The sequence below is a fragment of the Uloborus diversus genome, chromosome 1 (assembly GCF_026930045.1).
Source record: "Uloborus diversus isolate 005 chromosome 1, Udiv.v.3.1, whole genome shotgun sequence".
In the NCBI taxonomy this organism is placed as follows: Eukaryota; Metazoa; Arthropoda; class Arachnida; order Araneae; family Uloboridae; genus Uloborus; species Uloborus diversus.
This window is the reverse complement of record NC_072731.1, coordinates 263272712-263290581: the sequence shown is the minus strand read 5'-3', so window position 1 is coordinate 263290581 and position 17870 is coordinate 263272712. Positions and strand designations below refer to the sequence as shown.

The 17870-nt window shown below is 37.6% G+C and overlaps 2 protein-coding genes across 2 annotated transcripts; one reads left to right on the top strand and one right to left on the bottom strand.

Moving 5' to 3' along the window:
* Positions 1–1433: 1433 nt before the first annotated feature.
* LOC129227338 (uncharacterized) lies at positions 1434–3768 on the top strand. Its single transcript, XM_054861884.1, has one exon. It carries the CDS (start codon positions 1518–1520, stop codon positions 3723–3725), a length of 2208 nt encoding a protein of 735 aa, XP_054717859.1. The 5' UTR covers positions 1434–1517; the 3' UTR covers positions 3726–3768.
* A 6600-nt stretch (positions 3769–10368) lies between these two features.
* Positions 10369–10830, bottom strand: LOC129220469 (ras-related protein Rab-7a-like). The gene has a single exon (XM_054854892.1). The coding sequence runs from the start codon at positions 10828–10830 to the stop codon at positions 10369–10371; it is 462 nt and encodes a 153-aa protein (XP_054710867.1).
* Positions 10831–17870: the final 7040 nt, after the last annotated feature.

The window sequence follows — 17870 nt, the reverse complement described above, 5'->3', positions numbered from 1 at the left end:
TGTAAAATTTCTATTATTATGCGTGACAATTTTTTGTAATCAAAGGAGAAAATTCTACTTGAAAACTTAGAAAAAAAAAAAAGGATCTGATTCTTGCTGTTGAAAGTAGTTTGTATTATTCTTATTCCAAGTATCTTAAATGTTAAGTTGAATTTGAATCATGCATTTGTACTAAAACTGAGCTACTGATACCTATTACTAATAAAATAGTTACTGCCATGAAATGAAAGTGGCTAAAAAGTTGCTTTTTCATATCTTGTATGAAATATATTATGTTTATAAATATAAGGTAATTTAATGTCTGTAAATTTTAGATTTTAAAAAGATTTTTTTAAAAATCTGATTTAAATAAAAAAAGTCCAACTTTTTCGAGTTTTTTTTTTTTTTTTCTTCTTTTTTTATTTATTTATTATTTAGAAAAATCAAACTTTGGTGAGCAGATATCATTACCATCTTTTGCATGAATCAAACAACTCCATCTTTGCTTTTTTTTTTTTTTCAAGCAATCTATGAATTGCTTATTACTCTCACTCGACCAATGTCGATGTTCCTTTGATTTTTGAACCAGGACCTCTACGAACACCACCAGCCCCTGTGTCCTAAGTTTACAGAAATTTTTGAAATATTTTAAACAAACTTTTGTAATATTCTTGTTTTTTCAATGAGCAACAAATGCTGATCTCCAATTTTGAGGTCCCCCAGTTAATAATGTCGTGAAAGGAGTAAATATAATTTAAAAAAAAAAAAACATTCTGGTTGCATAGTAGAACTTTCAACTTTAAATTTTTTCTGCTGGCCGGGATTAAAACTTGGGAAGAGTACCACTTTTTTTGACAGAAAATTTTTAAGCACTCGTTTGAGTTTATAAACAGTTTTAAATTTTATTTGGGTCTGATGGATGCCTTCGCCCAAAGGAGGAACATGCTCTCAAAAGTTTGTTGTGTGCTGGATGCTGTTTTTGTCTAAAGAGGATAGTGCAAAGTTGGTAGGGTCATTTTTAGCATAAAGTCAATTCTTGGTGGCTGTTGCAGTTTTTAGAAACAAATAAACCCAACAAGTAGGGTCTTATTAATAGGGGAGAACTTAACTTGAATTCAAGATATTCAAATTAATTTTCCTATTTTTTGCTTTTTTATTGCAGTGAACTCTATCTGAACACTCCCTAATATAAACACCCTGATATTCTGAACATATTTTGATGGTCACTTGAAATATATATGATTCCATCAGTAGTGAACATCCCTATAATTCGAACTCTTTAGGTCCCATGTCTCTTCGGAATAAATAGAATCTATTGTGTAGTATTTTCTATTGTTTTAGTTTGTCAACTTATTTTAAGGTTTTTTCATTTCAGGGGTCCAGGCAAATTCCCCATGCATTGCTGCTATTACACCTGATGTTTCCAAAAGGCAAGGGGGTCCGATTGTGCAGTTCAATGGCTGAAACCTATTCATTGTTGCCAAGTTAATTTAATTTTGTATTATGCAAGATGTGGACTTACCAGCAGCCTAGGTGCTATGGCTCAAGAATTTCTTCCCCTCTGTGATGTTTTGTTCAACATCATATCATTGGCATCATACTTCTGTGACATTGTCTTCGATGTCGTCACCATTTATACCCTATACGTCAAGGAAGAGCTCGCGTGGTTCGTGTTATCTCTGTCCTGCATCATGCTGTCCCTGCTCATCAGCCAGCTGCTGTCACTGAAATGGTATTTTCACAGGAATAGCGGCAAAGATTTCAAGTTGTCTGTTGTCGCATTTGTTCATTTGATACAGTTCGGTGTTCTGTGGAGGTACTTCAAGTTGTTTTTGCCCGTGGATCTCGGTGTGGTCAAAAATGAAGTCCGGGATCTGTGCATGCTCCGGTTGATCCACGCCTTTTGCGAAGCCGCTCCCATGCTGCTCATCCAGCTGTACCTCGTCTGGACGAAGCCGTCGTCCGCCGAAGTGACCGACTTGAATCTGGTTTCGACCGTCCTGTCCCTCTTCAGCGTCTGCTGGGCCCTCGCGTCCTTCAGCAAGAATGTCCGTCGGCGTAACATCCACAAGCTCGTCCTGACCTGGCTCGGCGTCATCTTCCAGTTCTTCTGGAGGCTGGGGACCGTGTCCTCCCGCGTCGTCATCCTGACCGTGTACGCCACCCTGTACCACTACTGGGTTTTCGTGGTCATAGCCTTGCACTGGCTGACGATGTTTCTGTGGCTGATTTCGCCCAAGAACGTGTTCCACGGCGAATCGATATCTCTGAAGAAGAAGACCATGTACTCCATGCTGATTGCGTTTGTGTATATCTTTTGTTACATCAACCTTCAGGAAATCAATGCTCAGCAGAAGATGGTCGCGTTTTACGTCACCATGTTTTTGGAGAATTCGCTCCTGATGGCGGTCTTCCTCTTCCTGAAAGGGAATGCGGAATGGTACCACAACACGGCGATTTGCATCGCGTGGGGAGGTTTTCTCGTCGGCATGCTGTTCATGGTGTTGTACTATAAGTTCTTCCACATTCAGCACCTGAAGCACAGCTTGACTCCCAGCGATGTCGAGTCTCACTGTGCGGACTGCATGACAGACACCTGTGATAACCACGACTCCAAGCCCGGCTCGGAGGGCGAACTCCTGGGCAACGGCGGCAAGGCGTCCGGGACTTCGCCGCCGTCTAAGTCGGCACATCCCGTCATCTTCCACCAGTCCAACGGACACTTCCAGAACGGCATGGTGAGCGGCATACCGGGAGTGTTCAACTGCCGGCTCAACCCGGCCTTCAAGCGGAAGAAGAAGAAGCCGTCCAGCTTCGTCCCCCCTCCCGCCCCCGTTTCCGCCCTGGCCAACGGGGGCAAGTCCAATCCGTTCTGGAAGAGGCTGCCCCCCAAGACCTGCAGCAGCGACCACGAGAGCAGCGTCGGGTCGAGGGTCAACATCCAGCAGAAGCTGCAGGAGAAGAAGCAGCAGCAGCTCCAGGAGCTGAAGGAAATCGAGGAGGAGATCAAGCAGGGCAAGCTGAAGAGGCCCCATCCGATGGACATAGGGGATCAGGACACTCTACGTCAGCCCATCCCGCACTCCAAAAAGCAGCCCTGGGTCGGGCCGGAGTCTCCGGCCACCCGCCTGCCCCCGTACCACTCCCTGATGGGCCCCCACCTCCTGAACGAACTGCGGCCCAAAGCCAAGCAGAGATCCCAGACCCCGGAGATCCTCCTCGTCCCGGATTCCCTGGACAGTTCCAGGATATACTGCGAGTACATGGAATCCAGGAACTCGTACCTGGCGTCGCCGCCCCACGTCATCTACCCCCACCACTCGGACGTGTCCAGCAACAGCAACATGTCGGCGGCGTCCAAGACCAAAATCTGTCCCCGTTCCCGCAACCCGGAGACCGTCAGGGAGGCCCAGTGTCGGTGCCCCCCGCCGGACGCCGACGCCCCCTACAAGCCCCACAACGTGCCTTCGGACCTGGACAGCCAGATATCCCTCCCGCGCTCCTACACCCTCCCGAGGGAGTTCCGGTACTACCGGAGGCCCCGGCCCAGGAAGCCGGTCAGGACCGAGCACTTCGTGCCTTCCAACAATTCCAGCGACGGCGACGTGGATTCGGCGGACGACAACGAGATCTACGTGCCTTTCCCGAACCACAGGGCCGGCGCCCCGATCCGGCTGCGGCCCTACCAGCAGCCCTACAGGGCTTGCGTCCCCGTCTCGGGGCAGTTGCACGAGACGAAGTTATGAAAGTGCCGATTATATTTGTGATTCACTTATACACGGACGAGATTTTTTGTAAAATGAAAGATATAATTTTTATCAGTATTTAAATTGTACATATATAGATATAAATTTTATAATTATGTACATATGAATATAAATTTTTTAAATTTTATTTTTGTGTTGTGCAGTTAATTTGAAGTGATGCTTCGGTACGAGTCGAGGACTAAAATGCAAGCTTTTGAGTGGCCGGATGCAGAGCTAGGTAATGTGGAGAGCGCCGTTCACGGAAAATTTTCATAGTTAGCAGACAATTTTGATATTTTTTAACAGTAATTTCTGTATTACCAGTAATGTTCCCATCAGTTTTTCTGAGGGCCCCAAAGCAGAATACTACTAAATTTGCGACGTACGTCGCAGAACAGATGCCTGAGCTGCAGAACAATTCTGTTCAAATGTGAGAGGAAACTGACAAATTTTGTGCAGAAATTCTGCAAATTTCATTGAAATTTCTGCAGAAACCACGGTGGCGAAAATTTGCAGAAACCGCGATGCCGAAAATTTGCAGAAACCGCGATGCCGAAAATTTGCAGAAACCGCGATGCCGAAAATTTGCAGAAACCGCTGTGCCGAAAATCTGCAGAAATCTGCAAAAACTGCGGTGCAGAAAAACTGCGGTGCAGAAAATCTGCAGAAACTGCGATGCAGAAAATCTGTAGAGTTTGCAAATTTCTTAAAATTAGTAGAAAATCTAAAATTGTCTCAAATTACGATAATTTGGGGGAAAGCTCGTGATGTTGAATTCGATTAGTCCTTTGTAGGTTTTTCCCAATCGATCTTCATCCACTACAATTGTTTAGGAAACATGCCAACATGTCCATCGCTGGAAATTGCGTGTCTTGTTTAAGATTTCAATCCTTTTGCATCCAGAAAATATTTTAATTGTTTTGAAGTGTTTTATTACATGCAACCCAAACTCAACTCATTCTATTTATTATTTCAGTAATTTCTTTGTTTAGTAACATTATTTTAATTGCTCCTTCATGCCATGTAAAATTAACCAAAAATGTGGTTTGACACATAGGTTCGGATTTTTATAAAATTTTGTATCTTTGCTCTTTCTATGCATTTTGGAAAGCATATAAACTATTTTTGGAGAATCCCAATCGGTTTAGGTTTGACACCTTGTTAAAGTTTTTTTGATTTTATAGTTTTCATGATCAACTAATTTTCCAAATTCAGTGCTCTTTAATTAGTCATTTGGTTGAAAGCTGTGATGTTTCCGGAAATATCTCATTTCCACAAAAATAAATAGTAACAGTCCAGTTAAAAAAAAAACAATGTGAAATGATTTTGATTTTTGCCACCCAACTTGTTTAAAATGTCACGTTTTTTCGCGTACAATGCTTAAGGTACTTGCAGAACAATTTTAGTCAAATGATTTTCCGTTGCAGAACATCGTAAAGTATTCTGCTTTGGGGTCTGAGGGTATACTCCCAGTAATCCATTACGCACGATATGTGTATGTGATCATACGCATAATGTGTTATCATAATATGAAATTTTTTAAAGCTTGAGGGTATACACTATGTGTATAATAAATGTTTGAGAGTATATGCGTATATGGAGTATACTCTATGGGAACACCACTGTGTATTAATACACTTGTTTGGCAAGCAATAAAACCTTAGCTGCCAATTTTGAGGTTCCACCAATTAATTATACAGAAAAAGGTACAAATATAATTGAAAAAACCTGGTGGTTGCTTGGTAGTACTCTACTTGTTTTCAACTTTACAATTTTGCTGTTGTCCATGATATAAGACTCAAGAGAAATACAGCAGTTTTTGTTTAAAAATAATTATGAACTTTTTTGTGCTCGCAGACAGCTTTAAATTTTATCTAGGTCTGGCCAAATGATTCGCCTGGGAGCTTGATGTGTGGAGGAAATCGCAAGTTTTGGAAAACAGAAAAGGTAGCAATATTATTCCTGTTTCTATGTTTCGTGTTGTCCTCCTCGATAAAAATTCATGTTCAATGTCCGCTTTGTGTTTCACAACTTGGTTGAAATTCTTAACAATTGCTTTGTTTCAATTTACTGTATATTTAGCAATTTAATGAAAATTTAAGATCCTCCTGCATTCACTGGCTAGGCTTTAAGGCAGCATTTTAACTCTTGATGGAAAAATATATTTTAAAACATTTTTCAAATAAAATGCAGTATATTTTCTGTTACAATTGAAAATGCAAGTAAACTAACACAGATATTTAGCAAAGATCGTCTAAAACTGGATGAGCGAAAGACTTCAAACGTATGTATAACAAGAGAGAGAGTCCAGATTTTTCCTTCGGGGGGGGGGGGATGTCCTTAACAAGCAACAAATTAAGAGAGTTGCGTTATATAATCGGTGGAAGAGCATCAACAATATGAGTCTACTTTCGTAAGTCTAACATTCACGAGGTCGTCTTCCGGAAAATGTTCGAAATTGTAGTTCTAAAATTTGCAATTTACACGATCTGTGGAGGAGAGGCTCAGGCTTGGAGACTCTGACTTGAAAACTTCTTGAAATTGCAGTCCAAAAATTAAGTTTTAGACGATTTTTAACGATGGGGAGGGGCAGGGGCGGCTCTAGTAGTTCTACTACCCTATATTAATAATATAAAATAATAACATATTAATGAAATAAAAATAATGGTAAGCGCTTAAAATTAAAATGAGTTTCTAGTTAAATTCCAAACCGGGTTTTGCATATCCTAGCACTGGTACACACTTTAAATTAACTTTTTTTAACATTTAAGTAGCGCATCTTGTGGCACTGAAACAGATATTAATGTTTCAAAAGACTTTTAAATCACACAATTTGCACCTCTAAAATTAAATTGAATTTCTGGTTATATTCCGAACTATGTTTTACATATCCAAGCACTGATACACTTTCTATATTATATGTGTTTTTTAGCATTGAAGCAGTGAATCTTATGGCACTCAAAGAGATATTCATAATTTAAAAAAAAAAAGGTTTCAACTTCAAAATTTGCCACCCCTAAAATCTGCCGCCTTAGTCAGCTACCTGGGGCGCCTACCCCTGGAGCCGAGCCTGGGGGGGGGGGAGAAGGATCAGGGATGCTCTATAATTTTTCGCAAATAAGAGTGATATGTCACATAAGCTCAATTGTAGACCATCTTTGTTGAAGTTAAGGGAAGAGAAGAGGTTCGGGCAGTGGCGCACCCACGGGGGGAGCTAAGGGGCATAACCCCCCCCCCCCCAGAAGCATGAAAACGAACCCCCTGGAGCAAAAAAAGCCTAAAATTGCTTTTTTTTTTTTTTTTTTTGCCTTGAGTTTTGGAAATTCACCAGGAGTGCGCTCTCAATCCCTAAACCCCATCCCAATTTCATCAAAGATAACTTTAATTTTTTTCAATTTCTTTAAATTCGAAAAATTTCCGAAGGAGGGCCACTTGCCCTCTCCTTCTTCTCTAACTGACCCAAAAGTTGCCTAAAATGAGTTTTGGGGACTTATTACAGGATGAAAGAAATGTCGAATTCCTAACGTCACGAAAAATAGTTGAAAATCGCGCGTTGTTAAAGACTTCGATTTTGAATATTTTTCAAAGGTAATCTGAACTCTTTCTCTTTATTACTAATACCACCAATGACAGCCTTCAATAGCGTTTTTCCTCAATCATCTCTAAAAACTTTCTGGAGAGGGTTCTGAACCTCTCCATTCACGTAGCATCTACCCCCCCCCCCCCCATCTTTTATTAACATCCCTAGAATTTCGTTTTCTAGGCTTGAGAATCATTTTCGAGACAGTTCTCCCGAAACACTCACCTCCGTTTATTTTCTGAAGTCAATAGAAACTCCTTAAAATCGCGCTTTTTGGGACTTGTAACTTTTTTTTTCGGGGGAGGACCGTTTGAAACTTTATTGATTTTGCCTTTCACTTCACTTGTCTAAGTTTCTTGCGAAATTTCTAGCCCCTCCCAGGAAGCAATGTTGAGTGCGCCCCTGGGTTCGGGTGACGTTTCCCTGGAAAATTTTTGAATTTGAGGTTCTTAAAACGCAATAGCTTTGTAAACGTTAGGAAAACGGTTTGGATTCGGAGCCTCTCCCTCAGTATTTTTTCGGAATTGAAGTTCCAAAAACTGAATTTTATACGAACTTTAATGATGGGGGGTAAAAAAGGATTGTGGGTACTCCCAAGAAAATTTTTCGAAATTCAAGTCCAAAGAACTGAATAGTAGGTTCTATTTGATGACAAGGGGAAATGCTTGGAGACCCTCTCGCCTGGAATGTTTTTGAAATTCAAGCCCAAAAAATGAAATTTTATAGGATCTTTAATTATGTGAAGGGAGACAGTTAGGCACCCCCCTGGGATTTTTTTTAAAATTAAAACCCTAAAAACCCATTTTTTGGAACTTAGGGGATGGGATGGGGTTCGGGGCTCTTCCTCGGGAATATTTCCAAAATTAAGTCCTAAAAACGGGACTACAGGATGTCTTTCAGGGTAAGGGTTGGCGTTTAGAGAATTTCTCAGAGAAATCATTCGAAATTGAAGAATTGAACAACGAAATTTTAGACAATTTTGCATGATGTTAGAGGGTGTGATTTCGAGAATTTTTCACGAAATTTTTGTAGAGATTAAATTCCCTACACCAAAGTTTAAGATAATCTTAAAAGACGTTGGAAGATCAGGTACTCTGGCATGAGGGGGGGGGGGGGTACTGAAGCCCCATATTCCTTCTCCTGGATTCACCATTGCACTCTAGTATTGATGATACACTAAAATGATGCTATTTTCCCCAATGTATTTTAATTTTTTAATTATTTGATGATATAATTTTAAATGTGTCGCGACTCACAGGTTAGGAACTCCTTATGTAAAGCAATCATCATTGAGAGTTAAATTTTCCCAAAACAAGGGCAGATAAAATAAGACTTGAGTTTTAAAAGTTTCTTTTAAGGTCCTTAAAAGCAAATAAAAATGCTTAACATGTACGTATGCTGTGGCAAATTTATTAGGCATTCCAAAGATTTTGACCTTCAGATTCTGCTTTTTTATTGTTGCAAAAACAAAAAATGATAATAGTAATTAAAAAGTAATTTTCTTTATAAGCCTAAGTTTCACAAACTATAATTTCGATCCTGATTTTTACCAAGCCAGATTTGTGAAATTTGGACATTTGATCCTATGTTTTGAGCATGCTCTTTCAGAAAAAAAATACTTTTAAAACTTCGAAAACGACCCCTTTTGTTTTGGCTGAATTTTTCCACCAAATGCAACTTTTGAAGTGACGCCAAGATTTTGAAAACTCGCGACGACCACGTTACCGTAAATCTGCCAAATAAAGTCATTAAAATGTAAAATAATCCCGCAAAAAATTAAAGCAAGCGGTGGAATTATCGCAGCAAAGAACATGCCAAACTGACGAAAAAATTTTCCACGGTTCAAATATATATATAGCTGTCGCCATTTTTGCTCTTTTGCATTTTAAGGGAACTTTTCATGTTTTCCGAAAAAGGAATTATTTTTTTTTTTTTTTTTCATTCTAATATAACGCTTGGTCTTGTTTAATGGGAAAGATTTCGATAATTGGGAATCTGGCGATCTTTCTTCATTGGCGTCACTTTTTGACTCCAGCGCCTGTGCGAGAGGTATTTTTCGTTGCAAATCTAAACAAAGAGACCGCGGAAACATCTATTCACATAGTGTTACTACAAATCAGCAAAAAAATACCAAAATAAAATTATTTACACCAAAAATGAGACGACAGCGCTAGATTCCCAATTACTGAAATATCCCTGTTTAATGGATTGAATAGATTGTTTCGTTTAAAATATAATAAGAAGAATCCCAATGCTGACTTAGACAAGCAGAAAAAGACGTTTTGTTGAACTGGTAGGGAGAAAAATTTTGAAAACGTGGTAAGTGTACGTTATGATGATTCCCGCAAGCAAGCCATTAAATATAACCACATGACAGCAGTCAAAGCTACATTGACGGTAAGTTCCTCGAATACATGCGTCATGTAAAAAAAAATATATAAGTAATCCATGGAATGTAAAATAGGAAACATGGCTTCGACGTAACGATATTTTTGCTTTCCCCAGTAAAAAGAAAAACTCGTCAAGCGCCAATCGTACCCCTATGCTTTCTACTCTTACCGTTGGTTTTTTAACTGATGTAGATGTTTCATATTATAACTAGTGGTACCCGCACGGTTTTGCCAGTACTAGAAAATTAAAAGGTCATTTAGTTCGCCTCTATATTTTCAAATATTGGATGATTATTTTCTCGCCAATTTGCTATATTCATTTGTTTGCCCATGTTACGGTTTCACGTTATGATAATTTCGTAATTTAGTCGTTCACGTTGTAATAATTTTGCTCGAGAAATTTTTTTAAATTGGAATAGAGAAAGAACAAAATCGAATTTTCGAAAAATCGCTTCGAGGTGCACACCCCCATGCTACAAACTAACTTTGCCAAATTTCATGAAAGTCTCGGCCAAACGCTCTAGGCGATATGCGCGTCACAGAGATCCAGACAGAGAGACTTTCAGCTTTATTATTAGTAAAGATTATGGCTCAATATCGGAGAACAGAAGATTTAGAAAATACAGAAATTGATCTATACAAAGTCAAAAATTATTTCATTTAGATATTTATCTTAGCAATAGCATTTGGATCGGCCGTTTGTATTGTGACACGTCACTTCAGGAATAATTTCGAAAAATCTCTCCTCAAAATCCTTCTCCATGGCCATCTTAGCTGCTTTCCGGAAAGCTAGCTCAACACCAGTTCCATCTAGGGCGCTCACTTCAAAACAGGGTACTTCATAATCACATGCCATCAAATCCTGAATCTTATTCGGACAGGACGTGTCTTTTCTCAAATCGATTTTATTGCCGACGACGACGAACGGAAACGTTTCGGGATCTTTCGGATCGCTGATGGCTAAAAATTCTTCCTTCCATGACTGAATTGAATGATATGATGCAGGCGATGTGACATCATACACAAGGAGGACGCAGTCTGCACCTCTGTAGAAAGAAAAGCCCAGTGATTTGTAACGCTCTTGTCCAGCTGTGTCCCATACTTGAAGATGAACGATTTCACCATCGATAATCATCTCTTTCGTGTGAAAATCTGCTCCTAATGTTGCCTTATAAGAATTGCTTAATTGCTTTTTGACGAACTGGGAAATCAGAGCCGATTTTCCTACCCCACTATCTCGGAGCAAAATCACTTTCAGGTAAGGCCTCTTTCTTTCCATTATTTGGTTTTCCAAAATCAAAGTAATTTTTGTCAATAAAAATCGACACGAAGCGCTGGAGATGATTTTATACCCGTCTTTTGAGAAAGACTGTTTTGAGTAAAAATATTCAGTTGCTTAATTTGTCATATGAAATTTAGTTGTATCCTTCAGAATTTTCTTTATACGAAAAGGCTCAGCGGTATTGAGACAACTTAGTTTTAAATTTTCCCCCCTTCTCGTTTTACTTAAGAAATGCATTAGTTCATTTATTCGCAACTCCAATAAACTAGAAGGAGGGGGGGGGGGCTGTAGCGACGGTTTAATGGCGGATGAAAAAGATAAAACAATCAAATGCCGTAACTTATAACTTGCCTCGAAACTTGATGAACGACAGTCTTTCATCGTGTTTGTGGTAAGATTTCTTTGCTATTCATCTGAAATAACATTGCACCATAAACTGTCTGAAGATTGTAATTTACTCCAAAGAAATCACGTGGAGCGGAATGTTTTACCTTTTTCGGTAGTATTGTTGACCACCGCAAGGTAACGTATTCGAGCTCTGGAGTTGCGAATTGTGATTATGGGGATGCTTCCATCAGTCAAAGGTACTACTTTTAGTCTCTGAAGTTGATAGAATGAGTTAAAAAAAAAAAAAAAAACATCGAGCGAGAAATAACTTTTATTTTCAAAACGCTTCATTTTAAATTATTTATTTATTTTTTTAACGTCCGATTTTTCAAACAAGGCGTGGTCTTTATGACGTCACAAGTGATGAACTTCGACGCGCTAGAGCCGTTATATAGATAGGCCAACGCATCAGCTTAAGTTAAGCCATTTTGGATCGGATTTTTCATTGTTGCGGAGCGTGAGTTATCAGAGCAAAGTTTCCGGTTTCGCCAAAATAGCCAAAAACAATACTTTATTTAATAAGCAATTCACGTGCCGCTTATAATCGATCGCAGTGAGAAATCACCAAACGCGATAACTTGCCAGAAAAGACAACCACTCTAACACGCGCTCCGATCCAAAATCGCTGAACTTAAGCTGATGCTTCGGCTCGTATATATAGGGGCCTTTACGACACGCAATTCCACTGGCGCGCTGAATGCGTACGCTTGCTGTCTACCGCGATTCCACGTTATGATAATCAAAAAGAGAAATTAATATTGCGCTCCACGCTTGCTATCATTGCCAGTGCACGGGAGTAAAGATGCGAATCAAATATTGCGCTAATGTCATCCGTGAATATCATGTGCAAAAGCGTAAAAAATGAAATTGATTCTGCGCACCGATTAAAATAATTAATAAAAAATATTAAACTTTGTCAAATATTTTTTTAAATGCTCAAATCTTATGTTTTTAACCGTGTGCTCTTTCAGAAAAAAAAATACCTACTTTTAAAATTTCGGAAAAGACTCTATTGCCTAGATACGCGTTTAACACCAGGCCACCTTTTTGATTGCCTAGCTATAAGTGCTGATCTTAGGAGAATAGGAGTTTTGCTATCATCGGAACTACTATATGCCGAAAACATTAATGAAATTGCACAAGCCGGCTATCAAGACTCACGGCTATATCTAATACGACTTTCATAGACACGACAAAGAAAAAAAAATCATTTTTGAATATTCCTTTTTAATCGACGCATTATCTTCATCAGATTATATACATTGCTGGATTTACATATATAAGTTGAAATGGCTCTAGTTTTTTGGGGGCTCCCCCAACCACCTAAAAATTGCATAGTTCGTTCTTTGAAAAAACATAAAAAGTACTTAACAAAGTTCATTTTCAAGTGCTTAGAAAGCTAGAAGACTTTGGGAATTCCAAAGAAACTTTTGATTTGTTTTTACCCAAATGAAATATACGACTTTTTCCCTTTATTATTTTCTTTTTCTGACGATGATTTTCCAATGTCCCACGGGATTTTTTTTTTCGGTTAGACGGATGGGATAGCTAATCAATCGGAATAATTTTACGTTTGAAAGATACTTTTTGATGTCTTTTTGTTCGTTTGGTGAAACATTTTAAACTGCAGAAAGAACCGCTTCACTCGCTAAAGAGTTTGAAAGCAACTGTAAATCTAATTTAATGTTTTGGCGAATAGTTTTAAATGCCAAATAAACTTTAATAGTTTTTTTTTTTTTTTTTTGAAAAGGTGTGTACGCATTGATGAATTTTTTTTCAACACTACTAATCTGCAATTAGCCATAAAATGATTTATTTGTATAATTAGTACTCTTTAATAATTGCACTGAGATAAGACATATCATTCCACGTCAGCAAGAAATTCTTACGCAATTATTTTTGGACATCAGCCAAAAATTTTAATTTCTTTCAAAAAAAAAAAAGTTCAAAAAGCATATTTTTAAGTTTATTCAATTCCAATTTAAAATTTCTCATTTTATTATACTGAGATCATAAGAGATTTTTTAGCAGTGATATCATCTGAAAAAATCTTAACATATTAAGCCCAGAATCAACGTGGAAAAACATCAAGTTTGTTTACTTCCAAAATTCCCAATGTTCCGGGTTTATTCCCGTAGCTCCAAAATCGAGGGTTTTTTTGCATCTCTAATTTTCACTTATTTTACTCCTCAGATATGTTTTAATTATCTTTAAGCACGAGAAACTTCTTTCGGCAGATTACATTGTAGTAGGAAGTTAGTATTTTTAATTAATAATAATGTGACGAAATACTTACTTGTTCTATGAGGAAAATGAAGCCGAAAATAAAATTCTCAATGTCGTTTTCTTTTTCTCATGAAGCACGACCCTTAAAAAATTCCAATGAAGCTTATAGTCTCACCAGCATACAACGGGGGTCAGGGCCGTATCCAGAGGGGGGGGGCCTGACGTGCCCGCCCCCCCCCCCCCGAAACCCAAAATGTTTTGTACCGTAAAGCAGAAGAAGTTTTTTTTTTTTTAATTCCTAATGCCAGAAAAGGAAAATGACAAAGTTTTTTTTTTTCTTAATTTTGCTACTATTCAAAATTTATAATATTTTGAAGAAATACAGAAAAAGCAGTTCTAGTTCTCATTAGCTGCAAGGCACACTTGAAATTTAGACCTTTAATTAGGACTTCCTGCTCTCTTTCCCAATTCAATTCAGAGCAGTCCAGGGTTAAGGCAGGCCCTTTGTCAGTTCGGTAGACTTTTCAAGTCTACCGAACTGACTTCTGTGCACTTCCTCCTCCAGGGGAGTGCACAGAAATTTTGGGGCTGTCACAAATGCTTTTTTTGGGCCCCCTCCATATTGTTTACCCATATTTTGAACCCTAGGTTTAAAAATATTGGGCCCCATTTAAGCTCGGACCCCGGCCAACAGGTGTCCCTTCTCCCCTCTGTGCACGACCCTGCCCTCCTCCCCCTAAAACTCTTATAAAACGTACACTGTACTGATTTCTAGCCGGGGACTCCCCAAAGGCTGGGCCTCTAGTTTCCGATTAGGCGAGTACCTTGTTACCATGATGTGCCAAATTCAGCTCCTTGATATATCCTGAGTAAAAAATGCAAAAATCACGATTCTCGCGTTTCTGTAGCATAATTTTCAAGATCATTTTTGTGACTGATATCTTTCTTGCCTTGCATTTATTTAATACCGAATTCAGTATCATGGAAGTTCTTTTGTTATTGCTTGTTTTTTTTTTTTTTCTTACTTCTACTGCATACTGTTAATACCTTTAGTATGAGGAAAAAAATAACACTTACTCTACTCTCTTTCATTTTCTGCACTACTTGTGATTGAAAAAAAAAAGTTTGTTTCGAGAAATATTTCGTTGCATTTATTTTTAACTTAAAACGGGTGTGTCTTACAAAGTTATAATCATTTAGTAAGACTGTGCAATCAACTTCTGAAAAGTGTAAATAAAGAGCATCAAATAATTTCAACTGTTCGAGAGTCTTTGAAAATTATTTAAGTTTTTGAAATTCCTTGAAAAGTCCTTCAATTTTGTATCTTATCAAGAAAATAAAGTATGAATTGTCCAAATGACCAGAATATTACTCTTCCGTTCATATTTTCTGAATGTCTACACCATTTCTTATTTTAAACTATTTTGTACAATTTTCATACTATAGGGCATTTAATGAAAAAAAAAATGGGGGTAGGGGGAGTGATCAAAAACAACTTCACTAAAAGCCGATATGAGCAGATGACGAAGTGCTTCTCTTTTCTCCTCTCTCGTTTTTCCTCTCTGTCCATTAAGTTCCATGATTTGTCGAGCAAAAGCAATTTTTATTTTGTTTGATCTTGATTTACAAAAGAATGTATAACTTTTAAAAGAATTTGTTTGCCTATTTTTTTTTCATATTTTTGTAGTCTCAATTACCTAATATAAGGCCTCAAAATACAGACTTTTTTTTTTCGAAAATTTCTCGGGGGAAACATGGGCGGATTTATGGGGGGGCGGAGGGGGGAAATGCCCCCCCCCCAGTTTTGGGAGGACTTCATGTAGTAACAACACATCTTCCAAAAATTAAAAAAACATTATTAATTTTTTTTTTTGAATGGTTCAGAAGGGCATGGGTGGATTTATAGGGGGGGGGGGCATAGGGGGCAATGCCCCCGAGTTTTGGGAGGACTTTATATAGTAACAACACATCTTCCAAAATCTTAAAACAAAAAAATCATGACTTTTTAATTTTTGAATAGTTAAATGAAAATGAAGAGAAAAGCGAATGTCCTTTTATGATGGGAGAAAAGAAAAGGGGGAAAAAAACGAACATTAAATACAAATAGTACAGCTGTCACTGGGGTGCTGAAAATGTGTCTAAATTCACTATTTTGGACTGAAAATAATTTGGGCAAGTATATGAATGAAAATATAGGCTAAGCAAGCTATACATTAAGCTGCAACACTTATAATAATTGACGATTATTTTAACAAATTAGAACCTAAAGCAAAGGGGAAAAAACTCCCCGCCCCCCTCATTCCCACTAACAGAACTACTCGTTATGATTTGTGTCCACATTTCAAATATATTTTTGCATAATATTTATGTTCTTAGTAGATTAAGTGGCCTTTTGAGAAATTCTAAAAAACATAGTTTTTTTTCCCTTCTCTCTCTCTTTTTTAAAGAGAAAAGAAGAGAGAATAAACACTACCGCAAACTGAATAAATTTCAGTTATCTGAGTGTTCTGATTAAATGAATCTTTTTACTTAGAGGGAGAGTACAATTTTACTAACTTTATAAATACTGTTTAAAAAGTAAAGTAAGTCATAATCATCTAAGTCTAAGTGAGTCAGTCCTTGTCATTATTGAAATCTAAATGATTGAGTCATCACAAGTTTTGGAAAAATTTGCTGACATTTTATAAAAGTCTATAAAAACCTAACAAAGATTGGTAAAATCGTAAAAATCCTTTAGCTGTAAAAACTGACGAATTTTTCGTAAAAATTACAAAAAATCAAGCATAAATTTACAGGTAAGAGTGAATTACAAACAGGGCAGAATTTGCCTATAAGATAAACAAGCTATTGCTTAGGGCCCCTGCTTTGAAGTGGGTCCCTAACTCCCCAAAAAAAAATCATGATTCGTTCCTTAAAAATGGATATTGCGTGAAAAAACTAATTTCATTTTTAAGTGCTTGAAAACCTTGAATATTTGGAAACGTGTGGCTACAAACCTTAAATTTTAACATTTCTAACAAATGGTAGAGGGGGGAGGAATGCCAAAATATGTCGAATTCAGCTCCTTGCCTTGTATTAAAAATGTAAAAATCATGGTCCTCACATTTGAAACATATTATTTGAAATAAATTCTTGTGACTCACATGTTTCATATCTTGCTATTTATTCAATTCCGAATGCAGTATTTTGGAAATTCTTTTGTATTGATTACTTTTATTTTACTTCTGCATATTGTCTATCTGTTTAGCACGGAAAAAATACACACTACTTCTATTTCTTTTCGTTTTCTGCCCCACTTGCAACTGAAGAAAAGTTGTTGTCATGAGAAATCTATGGTTTCTTTTTTCTTTTAAATTTAAAATAGCTATTTCTCACAAAGTTAGAACAGGACTGTAAAAATTTACAATCAAGTACAAAAATATCAGAGACTGGAAAGTACAAAAGAAGTGTGTTAAATAATTTTATCCATTCTAGAGTCCTTGAAAATAATTAGATCCTAAGCAAAGTAGGCTCCAATTTCTTCTACTGCATATTGTTAATCTGTTTAGCCAGGGGAAAAAAATGATACACTAACTCTATTCCTTTTCGTTTTCTGCACTACTTATAATTAAAAGAAGTTTGTTGTAATGAGAATTCTACAGTTTATTTTTTCTTTCAATGCGACTGTTCTGATTTATGGCTGTTTCTTACAAAGTTTGAACAACACTGTACAACTGTATCATCTAGTTATCAATTTCTATGTCTATCCAATTAACCTTTATAAGGCTTTAAAATGCAGAATTTTATATCCATTTTACAAAATTTCCTCCGAGAGAAAAACCCCCGGCCCTCTAAAATTGGATATATTTTATTTCTCACTCAAAAGGGAGCCCTGCGTCTCTCTCTTGATACCAGCTCCCTCTCTTAAGGTCAATTCAAAAAGGACAGCATGAAAACACACATTAATGGAAACGACACACAAAAAAATAAAGCATGGACTTATGCATTACAGGAAACAGACAAAAACATGGGAGTGGAGGGGGGGGGCAATAAAAATGTTGCTAAAAAAAATCCTGCCCCCCCAGGAACTCAGTCCTAAATCCGCCTATGGGGGGAAAAACCCCCGGACCCCCTGAAATTATGGATGTTCTACATCGACTTAAAGGGACACTCTCCTGTTATCCTTACCACTACAAGGTGAATAAGAAAAATAATAAGAAATTAAAATAACAACAGTCCAAACATTGGAATCATTAAAAATCGAGACAAAAATACTTCTATGTTAACATTTTTATGCGTTT

Coding starts and splice junctions, on each gene's coding strand:
- LOC129227338 (XM_054861884.1), top strand. CDS start 1,518: ATGGCTCAAGAATTTCTTCCCCTCTGTGATGTTTTGTTCAACATCATA.
- LOC129220469 (XM_054854892.1), bottom strand. CDS start 10,830: ATGATTATCGATGGTGAAATCGTTCATCTTCAAGTATGGGACACAGCT.